The 12073-nt window shown below is 41.9% G+C and overlaps 1 protein-coding gene across 1 annotated transcript in view; it reads right to left on the bottom strand.

Moving 5' to 3' along the window:
• Positions 1 to 12073, bottom strand: part of dclre1c (DNA cross-link repair 1C, PSO2 homolog (S. cerevisiae)) — a 52647-nt gene that overhangs the window by 13936 nt on the left and 26638 nt on the right. Inside the window, exons 6-11 of the mRNA XM_043713229.1 lie at positions 11550 to 11651; positions 6428 to 6500; positions 5379 to 5519; positions 4908 to 5009; positions 4570 to 4706; positions 2856 to 2889 (exon numbers count right to left, since the gene is read on the bottom strand). Of these exons, the coding sequence (XP_043569164.1) occupies positions 2856 to 2889; positions 4570 to 4706; positions 4908 to 5009; positions 5379 to 5519; positions 6428 to 6500; positions 11550 to 11651 (589 nt within the window). The remainder of the gene's footprint in view (positions 1 to 2855; positions 2890 to 4569; positions 4707 to 4907; positions 5010 to 5378; positions 5520 to 6427; positions 6501 to 11549; positions 11652 to 12073) is intronic.

Here is a 12073-nt window from a genome sequence, read left to right on the forward strand (position 1 = left end):
GCACAGGCCCTTCTTCAGGAAGAAGGGCCTGTGCCCGAAACGTCGAATCTCCTGTTCCCTGGATGCTGCCTGACCTGCTGTGCTGTTCCAGCAATAAAGTTTCAACTTTGATCTCCAGCATCTGCAGACCTCACTTTCTCCTCCATGCTAAGTATTTGCCTGGCTTGTCACCATGCTTGTATAACTTTTGCTTTGCAAAAGCCAGCTCCTTCTCTGCCGTCTGTGTGAGCACGGAATTTAGTGTAGACCGTAGTGCCGTAATCCTCTGTAGTTTGACCAACGCGGGTCTGTCAAAATAGGTCTTCTCGGCTACTTTCAACTGTGCTTCAAGGAGACATTGCTGCTCACCCTTCTGCTGCTTCCTACTGGTGGAATATGAAATAATTAACCCTCTGGCATAAGCTTTGGTAGTTTCCCAGAGAACAGATGAGCTATCAACCGAGCCTATGTAAACTTGCTGTCCATGAGAATAAAGGGGTCCATTCGCCAGTACCTTGAATCCACTGTAACATCTTTAATTTTAACCATGAGGTACACTAGAGCATGATCAGAGATAGCAATATTACCAATCGTACAGGATGCCACCAGATCCAGGGTTACTGCAGGGGTCAGAAAAAAAAAATCAATTCTCGTGTGACATCTGTGCGGATTGGAGAAAAACGTGAAATCCCTACCTGTAGGGTGGAGACACCTCCAGACGTCCATCAACCCTAATTCCCCACACAAACCCAATAACTGTTTAGTTTGTGCAGAGGGTATCGAGGGACCTTTAGGCAACCTGTCTACTGTGGGGTCCATGAGGCAGTTAAAATCTCCCCCTATAATGATGTGCCGAGACTTGAGACTTATCAGTTTAGAAAAAGCATCTATCAAGAATTTAAGAGGATGAGCTGGGGGACAATAAACATTTAAAATGCCATATTCTTCCCCATTTATCAAGGCTTTAAGAATTGCAAACCTCCCATATGTGTCTTTAATACATTCCAACAATTTAAATGAGACATTTTTCCTTCCCCTACTTCTGGTATTAAATGATGAAAAATAAACTCGGTCAAAGCCATTCTGCTGTAATTTCAGGTGCTCCTTGTCATCCAAATGTGTCTCCTGTAACAAAGCAATATCCACCCTCTCCTTTCTAAGGCTCAAGAGTACCTTCTTCCTCTTAATTGGTGAGTGACTTCCCTTGATATTCCAGGTACACCATTTAATCAAATCATTAGCCATAATCTTCTGCAATTACATTTAAATTCCAGAGAGGAGGAACCCGAACCACAAATTGCTGAGCCTTAGTGTCGCATGGTCCACCAAATATAAAAACTACATAAACTAAAACCACTACATTTAACAAACATACAAAATTATTAAAAATAAAAAACAACAAAAACCAGAAAACAAACCAACATATAAAGCGCCAATAGCGCTGAGTAGGGGAACTCGCCCCCTGCCCAAAGCGGGCAACTACCTGTCCCGAACTGCCCATAAATAGGCATCTAACCATCTCAACCACCTTCACTTCTCCCAGCGAGAGCCGCATCGCAAGCACAAGCTAAAAAGAATAAACACCCCATAGAATATCAATATGAATTCAAAAAAATTATTTTATAAAAAAGGAATAAATACTCCACCCATCCTTTGGTATGTCCTAACTTAGAAATTTAAAATGTACATCCTAACCACCGCCAGACATAGTTTGAACCAAATTACAATCAACAGAGGAATAGAAGGGGGACAAACAAAGCTCCAACTGGAAATCTTCCATTTCTTTTACAGAATGATAAACGCACACCCAAGCAACGATATTTATACATACTACAATTGTTTAAATTAGGTTAGTTTGTCCACAAAGTCTCTTGCCTTCTCCGATGTGTCAAAGAGATGCATGGATCCATCTCAGGTGATCCGAAGCACTGCCGGATATCTCGGAGTACTGAATCCCAAGCTCCTTCAATCTTCTCATAACACTATCGTATGATTTTCGCTTCTGGATCACCGCTGCTGAAAAGTCCTGAAAAAACATGATCTTAGACCCCTCGTAAATTAGGGCCTTTGGATCCTTCCCCTGGAGTCTGGAGGCCTCCATGACTCTCTCCTTATCCCGGTAATGATGGATCCGCACCAGGAAAAGACGAGGGCGTTGACCCAGACCGGACCTCCGCGCTGCGACCCGGTGAGCCCTCTCTATCTTTAATCCTCTCATGCCAGTCTCCAAGTCAAGGAATTTCGGAAGCCAACCTTCAACAAATTCCACAGGCTGCTCACCTTCCTTACCCTCAGGCAGACCCATGATCCGAATGTTTTTTCTCCTGCCCCTGTTTTCAAGATCATCCACTTGGGTCATGCAAATTACAAACCTGCGTCTTCAGGGCTTGGATCTCTTCCTTGAATGAACTGGCATCAGCTTCCACCACTGTAACTCTGTGCTCCACCTCATCCATCCTCTTCTTCAGGTCTCCCAGCTGCTGCTCATGCTTCTGCAGCATGAGAGAGACTGGAGCCAGCTTCTCTTCAATCTGTTTCCCCAACATCTCACGAGATTTCGAGAGCTGGTTCACCAGGTCCTGGAGAGTAATCGGCTCCGAGGCTGCTGCAGGCTGAGCTGCAGGCCTGGCCTCAGATGCTCCTCCTCCCTTTTTAGGCATTCTGGACAGCTGAAAATACAGGTAAGTCAATTTTAAAATGTTTCTTGGGGCTCCACAATCTTTCCAACGCCCCAAGAAATCCTGATGACCTGGGTGGTGGGATAAAGGACTGTCCTGCTCCTGCTGCGATGCGAAGCTCTGCAGTGTGATCTTCTCAGATCGCCGCCGTCTTAGATCCCCCGAAATGCCTTTTAAATGTAGTAATTGTACCAGCCTCCACCACTTCCTTGGCAGCTCATTCCACCATCCTCTGTGTGAAAAAGTTGCCATTTAGGTCCCTTTTAAATCTTTCCCTTCTCACCTTAAACCTATGCCCTTTAGTTTTGGACTCACCTATCCTGGGAAATATGACCTTGCCTATTCACCCTATCCATGCCCCTCATGGTTTTATAAACCTATATAATTTATGATGTTCACTCTTTGATCCCACTGTATAACCATCAACAATCAGCAACTTTTTCTACTGCTGCCAAAGCCACATCATAGTCTTTAAAAATATAAATTCAATCTTGTGTGATCAAAATATCTGCAAAGGAACCTCATAACTACTCAAAAAGGATATAAGAGATTAGAAGAGCTGAAGATCCAGTACTGGAAACCACAAGCTGAATATCAAATCATTAATAATCAGCTGAATTCAGATTCATTAAATAGACTGTAAACACTTTAATAAATAGGTATATTGAATCTGAAACATTAACACCATTTCTGTCTTCACAGATGGTGCTGATGTTAAGTTTCTCAGGCACTTTCTGGTTTTATTTCCGATCTCCTACATCTGCAGCTTTTTACTTTAATGTGAATATTTTAGGTTTGATTATTTGTTATTCCAATTCTCCTAAATTAGTTGTTTCTCTTTGTGGCAGTTGTTGAGGGTAAAGGGAAAAAATTGTGCAGATCCAATGTCCCTCTATTCTGCTGGGAGAGGTACTGCTCGAACTCGGAGAGACTCTGGGTGAGCTTTTTGTTCCTGCCTGAGTACATTGCTGTCAATTATGCCTCAGTTAATGACCAGGCTGAGCTCAGCAAAGCAGAGCAGCCTGAACTAGAGGCTATTTGGTCCGTACAGCAGATTATTGCAGACTTGACAGACCAGCCATCTACATGGGGTGGGCATATTGAGAGCCTTATGATAGTTTATGAACCAGGAATCATCTGCATTTCATTTCCGTGAAGTTCCATATGATGTGCACATGGGAGGAAATTAATCAATCCACAATGGAATGCTTCAATGTTACTCAATAAATATTCCCTCCCTTGTACCAACTACAAGATGCACAGCAGCAACTTACCAAGGCTGCTTCAGCAGCACCTTCCAAACCTCTACCACCTAGAAAAACAATGTTAGGAAATGCATGAGAACACAACCCCCTGAAAGTTCACCTCTGAGCCACTCACCATCCCGACTTGAAAATACATAATTGTTCCTTCAGTGTTGCTGGGTCATAGAGTCATAGAGATGTACAGCATGGAAACAGACCCTTCGGTCCAACCCGTCCATGCCAACCAGACATCCCAACCCAAAGGGCATTGTGGGGCTACCTCAAAGCAGCAGCTCAGACCACCTCATCCAGGGCAATTAAGGACAGGTAACAAATGCCAAACTCAAAAGCAAACACCAACATTCCATAAGCAAATGAAAAGTTGCTTTCATTGGATGTGGGGTTTGATCTGACCTCAGGTGCAGAGGTAAAAATAATAATTGAGAAGTAGAGTTGGACCAGGAGAGTAACATGTGAATAATTTTGGCAGAAAAAATTGAATGCTTAGGTTGTACGATGTAGTATTTAAAATATTAAAAGACTACACTGAGCAAGATCCTGAACTTCTTCCTTCAGCCAGTCTTCGATACATCAAGGTCATACACAAGTTCCTTCCAATGGTGTTCATTTGGGTAACACAGATGTGGTAATACATGATGCTGTCATACCTTACAATTACACTCGACTTATTTGTCCTTTCACCGAACCACATGGTGGAGGGTTTAATGCTGATAATGCGAAGTGGAGTCCCATCTTTCGCTGTAATGCCACAAGGGAGTCGGTTTCCACGAATAAAATCCTCATCCTGGTGAGGACATCAATTGGGAATTTACAAATTGGGACCATTTCATTTAAAAAGATTGTGACAATTAAGATTAGAGTTTTGAAGCTACTAGAACAATACAGAGTGATGATACAGTACCTTACAAAATTTGCTCACAAATCAGGAAGTGATCTGTATGGTTGCAACCTGTTAACGATTAAAAAGCTGATGAAATAACCGTACCTTGGGGTGTCTACATGCGTGAATCTGCGTTGATCTGTCTGTGGTGACATGATGTAGAATTTCAGGCATATTATGAAACATATCCAGCTTGTTAAGATGAACCTGAAGGTACAGAAAGATTCAAACAAGAAACACATTAGATGGAGGAGGCGGATAGGCTGCCTTTTCAGACAAATGGCAGCACAAAGGTGAATGGTCCAGATGAGCACAGTCCCAAACTTCACCTCCACTCAGCAACCTGCCTCAGGAAAGGTTGATTTACCACTCTGATTTATTATCACGTTCGATGGGAGAGGTTAGTTTGTTGGCAAAAAACAAAAACATTTAGTTATGGGAAATTCACCAGGAATCTTGGTGAATGCTGTTCCAAGATGTACGAAACCTACTCTCATCAGTGAAGCGCTAAAATGGAGTGATCTCCAATTCTGATGTTTGAGTGTGAACAAGTAGCAGCAATTTTTCAGCACCAACCTGAATCGAGAATTCTTCACTGAGGTTAGTGAAGAGATATTCATATCCGTATGCTGCCTTGCAGTTTAGCCACACGACGTGGTAAGGACTGAGTGTGATCCAACTTCTCACCAACTCCAGGATCCCATTCAGGCACTCCACCTGGGAACGGTGAAGTACAAAACAAACATGGAATATCCCTCCACTGGCTTTTTGCCAATTGCTTAGTTATAAATTGCATATCGCCAACATTGCAGACATTTTGCACACTGTTAATCAGCCACCTGGATGCAGTTGTACCAAACCAAGACCGAAAAGGACAATGTCCCAAATGAACCTGCAATTTTGAACTGTAAATGGAATTGTTTCAGCATTGTGTTTAATTGAGAAAACAGTGGCACTGAGTGGTGTGGTCATCAATACGACATAGGAGCTGAACTGGAACGCTCAGTCCCACAAACCAACTCTGCCAGTAAATGAGGTCACGGTTGATGTGTTTGTGTTTCAAATTCCACATTCTACACCTACACACAATAACCCCCAACTCCCTTGCCTAACAAGAACCAAGTTTCAGTAAGTTGAAGCCCCCAACTCCTTGCTGAGGTGATGGTAAAAAAATCCAACTGTAACTATTTTGAAGGAGAGCAGGGGAGTTTCCTGCTGTGTCCTGGGGATTACATTCATCATTCAACCAACCTCATAAAAACAGGTCATTTGGTCATTGTCACAGCACTGTTGTGGGATCTTGCTGTGCAAAAATAGGCTGTCACGTTTCCTACATTAATACACTGATTACACTTCAAAATGCATGGCATTGGCTGTGAAGCATGTTGGGGAATCGGATATTTGTGAAAAACCCATGGAAAGACCCATCTTTTCTGACTCCTGCTAGCACCAGCACAATGGGCTGAACGGCCTTGCTCTGGTGCTGTAAGATTCCATGATTCTACATTTCTATTACAACAAATTATAAAACTGATGTAACTCACTAGATTTAGGGAAATACAAACAAAAATAAATGAAACTATTGGTATAATCTGTGAAAATGTCAAAATGTTTGAAATACTTACCCTGCTTGGGATTTGATAAAATCGTGGATCACAAAATGTTGTATCCAAGTAAACACTCTGAATGTCTTTGATCCTACAGTGGAATAAAATGGAACACTGTTCAATTATACAAAAAAAAGTTGCATGTGAACAGACATAATGCAAAGTATTCTCCATTTGGCAGCATACCATTCACGGAGGGCAAAGACAGAACAGGAAACCATAACCACTAACTGCAAATGTTGCTATTTCACAAACAGCATACACCAGGAATGTCAGCACAGTCCAGGTGGCTGCACATTCAACTCTGCAGCTGATACTTAATGCCTTTACTAACTGACAGAATCCTCATTCCTCGTGAATATTGCTTTCTTAATGTAGAAAATCTCCTAAAAATCTTCAGAGAGTGAGCCAAGAGGAGGATAATTTAGAAAAAGTAACCAAATATTTGGCCACGCATTCAAGTTTTAAAAATAAAGACAGTGGGAGCGAGGACAGTTTTGGTCAAGAATTGCAGGGGGTGGGGGGAATGGAATGCAAAGCCACCAGTGGTGGGCTGAAGGAAAGGAGGAAAATAATTAAGGTTAGAAACTTCATCAAATTGTCATTTTCTTTAATATAAGAGTGTGTGTAGAAAAGGGGTGAATGAAACTTTCAATAAAAAAATTACATTTATTAGTAAAAGAGCTATGATCTCACTCTGCCACTGTAGTCAGCCACTATAGTGTTAAGATGTCAATGATAGTTAGTTAAATAATCCTGGTAAAAACAGTTTGCAAACATGCTCTTAAAACAAAACCTTTCAATTTACAACTTAGATAGCGCCCTCAGCAGGTTTAGTTTATAACTACAGAAAACTATTTGAAATAAGGAACTTACCAGTTTGAATGTAATAATAATCTCAGCAACAGGAGCCACATTGAGATGCTTTCTCTCACACTGACGATCAATGTTGGAAAGTGAGGACATGGACACATCTTGCTTGGCCACATGGTTCCTGAACCAATTCAATGCTGTGCTACTGAGATTCAGTGAAGGTCCCAAAACACTGAATGATAACACCACATCAAGTTTGCCAGATTTTCAAACGATGGTCTTCCTGATTACACAGATCTCTGGATTCTCTACAGCTTTGATAAGAGCAGTGTGTACAGTACAGACTAAAGACAAAAGGAGTCTGCCTTTCCAGCTACGCTAACCCGCAATAACTAATTAGTTCTGTAACATTTCAGACTCGACCATGAGGACTGCGCACCAGACGTGTGTGACAACATACTAACTGAATTGTTTTTGAGCATGAATGATTTAAGTTTGTTTTTACACAAGTATTTTTACTTTTGAACTTATTTAAAACTTTATTCACACTTTTCAATCACTTAAATAAGTTCTGATTTGGAGATACTGGTGTTGGACTGGGGTGTACAAAGTTAAAAATCACACAACACCAGGTTATAGTCCAACAGGTTTATTTAGAAACACTAGCTTTCAGAGCACAGACAACCACCTGATGAAGGAGCAGTGCTTCAAAGTTACTGTGATTCTTAACTTAAATAAGTGCTGCTTTCTCGTGATGTAATGGTAAATACAGGACCGATTTGACATCCTAAATTTTATCTGATAACTAAACTTTTTTCTTTTTCTATCCAGGTCAGTGGCAAGACTCTGCATTACTGGGGGAATGCTGCATTGTCAGAAGTGTTACCTTTAAAACTCAGGCTAAACCTGCCCTTTTAAGGCAATATGCCACAAGGAGGTTAGTTTGCCCATCTGTGTAGGACAAACTAGTTTGTCCCATTCCCCCACTCAATTCACTTTATTCTGTAAGGTTATTCCCTTCTTGTGTTTATCTAATTTCCTTTCAAAATCATCAGTTGTTTTTGCTGTTAGTACATGGGGTAACAAGTTCCAAGTCATGACTACTGGAGTGTTCAAACAAAACGTTCTTCCATTTTATGAAAAATTTCTTTTTGGCTTAATGAGAGAAGACAGAGGGTGGTGGCAGAAGGTTGTTGTTCAGAATGGAGGCCTGTGCCAGGGTGTGCCAAAAGGATTAATCAACAGTGCTAACCACTGTGCCACCGTGCCGCCCACAAAAAGTTTATGAAAAAGTTCTTTTTGGCTTAATGAGAGAAGACAGAGGGTGGTGGCAGAAGGTTGTTGTTCAGAATGGAGGCCTGTGCCAGGGTGTGCCAAAAGGATTGATGCTGGGTCTACTGTTGTTGGCCTTTATATAAATAATTTGGATAAGATTATAGGAAACGTGGTTAGTAAGTTTGCAGATGGCACCAAAATTGGTGGTACAGTGAAGAAGGTGATCTAAGAGTACAATGGAATGTTGATTAACTGGGCCAGTGGACTGAGGAATGGTAGATGGAGTTTAATTTAGATAAACTTGTTTTAGTAAAGCAAACTAGGGCAGGACTTACACAGTTAATGGTAGGGACCTGGGGAGTGTTGTCGAACAGAGAGACTTAGGGGTGCAAGTATATAGATCCTTGAAAATGATGTGACAGGTAGAGAGGGTGGGGAAGAAGGCATTTGGCATTCTTGCCTTCATCAGTCAGAGCACTGAGTACTGGAATTGGAATGTCATATTACAGCTGAACAAGACATTGGTAAGGCCCCATTTGGAGTGCCGCGTATAATTCTGGTCACCTTGTTATAGGAAGGATGTTATTAAAAACTGGAAAGATATACAAGGATGTTACCAACACTGGAGGGTTTGTGTTACAGTCTGTTTTGATACAGCTGGGCGGCATGGTGGCTTAGCGGCTAGCAATGCTGTCTCACAGCGCCAGGGACCTGGGTTCGATTCCAGCCTCAGGTGACTGTTCATGTGGGGTTTGCACATTTCCCCTGAGTCTGTGTGGGTTTCCTCCGGGTGCTCCGGTTTACTCCCACAGTCCAAAGATGGGCAGGTTAGGAGAATTGGCCATGCTAAATTGCCCGTAGTGTTAAGGGATGTGTAGGTTAGGTGCATTAGTCAGGGGTAAATGTAGAGTAATAGCGTAAAGAATTGGGTCTGGGTGGGTTACTCTTTGGAGGGTCAGTGTGGACTTGTTGGGCCAAATAGCCTGTTTCCACACTGTAGAGATTCTATGCAGTATAAGAAAATCATGTAATAGCAGCACCATTTAAACCAGTGGAACTGGAATCACGGTTATAGACAATGCAGGTAAGGAAAGATTGTGTTCTACAAATAATGGTCAAAATTCTTCAATCACATTCCAGCCAATTTGTGTTGAAGAAACGCGCATAACAGGAGAACAGACTGTAGCAGGAGGGGCTGGATAATGGGACATTTTCCACTGGAACATAGGGAGGCTGAGGAATGATCTTAGAAAGGTTTAGAAAATCATGGGGGGGGACATAGGTCAGGTGAATGGCCAAGGTCATTTCCCTAAGTAGGGGAGTGTGAAACTGGACAGGTTTAAGGTGACAGAGGAAAGATTTAAAGGGACCTGATGGGCAACTTTTTCCAGATAGAGGGCGGTGCATATATGAAACAAGCTGCCAGAGGAAGTGGTTAGAGGTGAGTACAATTACAACATTGAGAACACAGAACATTACAGCGCAGTACAGGCCCTTTGGCCCTCGATGTTGTGCCGACCTGTGGAACTAATCTGAAGCCCATCTAACCTACACTATTCCATTCTCATCCATATGTCTATCCAATGACCATTTAAATGTCCTTAAAGTTGGCGGGTCTACTACTGTTGCAGGCAGTCTATTCCAAGCACTGACTACTCTCTGAGTAAAGAAACTACCTCTGACATCTGTCCTATATCGATCATCCCTCAGTTTAAAGCTATGTCCCCTCATGCTAGCCATCACCATCCGAGGAAAAAGGCTCTCACTGTCCACCCTATCTAACCCTCTGATTATCTTACATGTCTCAATTTGAGTCACTCTCAACCTTCTTCTCTCCTACGAAAGCAGCCTCAAATTCCCTCAGCCTTTCCTCTTTTGATCTTCCCTCCATACCAGACAACATCCTGATAAATCTCCTCTGAACCCTTTCCAAAGCTTCCACATCTTTCCTATAATGTGGCGACCAGAACTGTATGCAATACTCCAAGTGTGGCCACACCAGAGTTTTCTACAGCTGCAGCATGACCTCATGGTTCAGAAACTCAATCCCTCTACCAATAAAAGCTACTCTTTATTTCCGTTGTTCCTTCCAAAGTGACTCATCTCACACCTTCCCGCATTTGCCTCCATTTCAGCCCAGCTCTGCAGCTTACCTATGTCCCTTTGTAACTTGCAACATCCTTCAGCATTATCCTCAACTTCACCAACCTTAGTGTCATCCACAAATTTACTAACCCATCCTTCTACGCCCTCATCTAGGTCATTTATAAAAATTACAAACAGATGTTAATTTAAAAGATGTTTGGCCAGGTAGCTGGATAAGAAAGGTTTAGAGGGAGACAGACCAAATGGAAGCCAATGGGACTAGTTCAGTTTTGGAAACAGGATTGGCATGGACAAGTTAGGCTGAAGGGTCTGTCTCTATGGCACTATGAATCATAAACAACCTGTACAAAACTTTCACCAAATGAACTCCACCTTTAAGATTAGTCAAATGGCCATACATAATTTCCAAAGTTAATTTCATGCACTGACCAAACTGACTTGTGAAAAGAGATTAAAGACTGCTTCTCCTGATGAATCTTTACTCATTGTCACCTGGGTATTATTTCTGTCCTCACTCAGTACATGGTGAAATCTGGAAATTTCATGGTCAAAAATTGGCTGTTGTGCTTTGTATTTTTGCCTCTAGCTGGGTATTTGCATCTGATGAACCAACACCTACATTAGCTCCCTGAACAAAAGAACTGGACAAGGCTAAGTAGCACTGAAAGATTCAATAGACATTTATTGTAAATCTGGATGTATCTACATATATTACAATTACAGGCACCTCAGTGTCTGGGCTAACACTAAATTATCCACTTACAAACAATGGCACACTTCCACCGACACATCATGCTTCAAATGACCCAGTGTAAGATGGAGACAGAAACCTTGATGCCGACAGGTCATGAGTTGAGAGTATGCATATCATAAGCATATCTTGTAAAGGTACACTGCGTACTAGCTATGAGATTCAATGCAAAAACACAATTAAAATCAGTTTTACCTGCCACCTGAATGCAATAATTCCATACGAGCAACTTCTCCCTTGGCCAGTCTGAAATCTCCTGTATACAGCACTGTGCCACCGCCACCTTCAAACAGGAACCTGAAAGGAGGAAGACTGCTAGCTCAATGTTGCTGTTTAATAAATACAGTTCATAAAAGTTTTAAATATTAGGATAAGTAAAATGTTGTTATTTAATATTACACATACTCCATACAAAGCCTCACAAAAGTTAAATGATGAACTGTCTGATAAAATCTCTGCTTTTGTTCTTAAGATCTGAACTGAGCAACTGGGGAGGAATGCGGAGGCACCTGGAGTCAGACTTTCCCCAAACTGGAAATGCAAGAATGGGTTCAACATTCAATCACAGAACAACTCGCATGTTGAGGTATATGTGCTTACACAGCAGCTGTTAGAAAGGGACAAGTGTGAACAAAATCCAACCTGGATAAAATCATTTACATCTGCAAACTGGGAGGCAACAAAGATCTATTTCACAATTCCTGAACTAGCGCCTGAAG

The sequence above is a fragment of the Chiloscyllium plagiosum genome, chromosome 23, assembly GCF_004010195.1.
Source record: "Chiloscyllium plagiosum isolate BGI_BamShark_2017 chromosome 23, ASM401019v2, whole genome shotgun sequence".
Classification (NCBI taxonomy): domain Eukaryota; kingdom Metazoa; phylum Chordata; class Chondrichthyes; order Orectolobiformes; family Hemiscylliidae; genus Chiloscyllium; species Chiloscyllium plagiosum.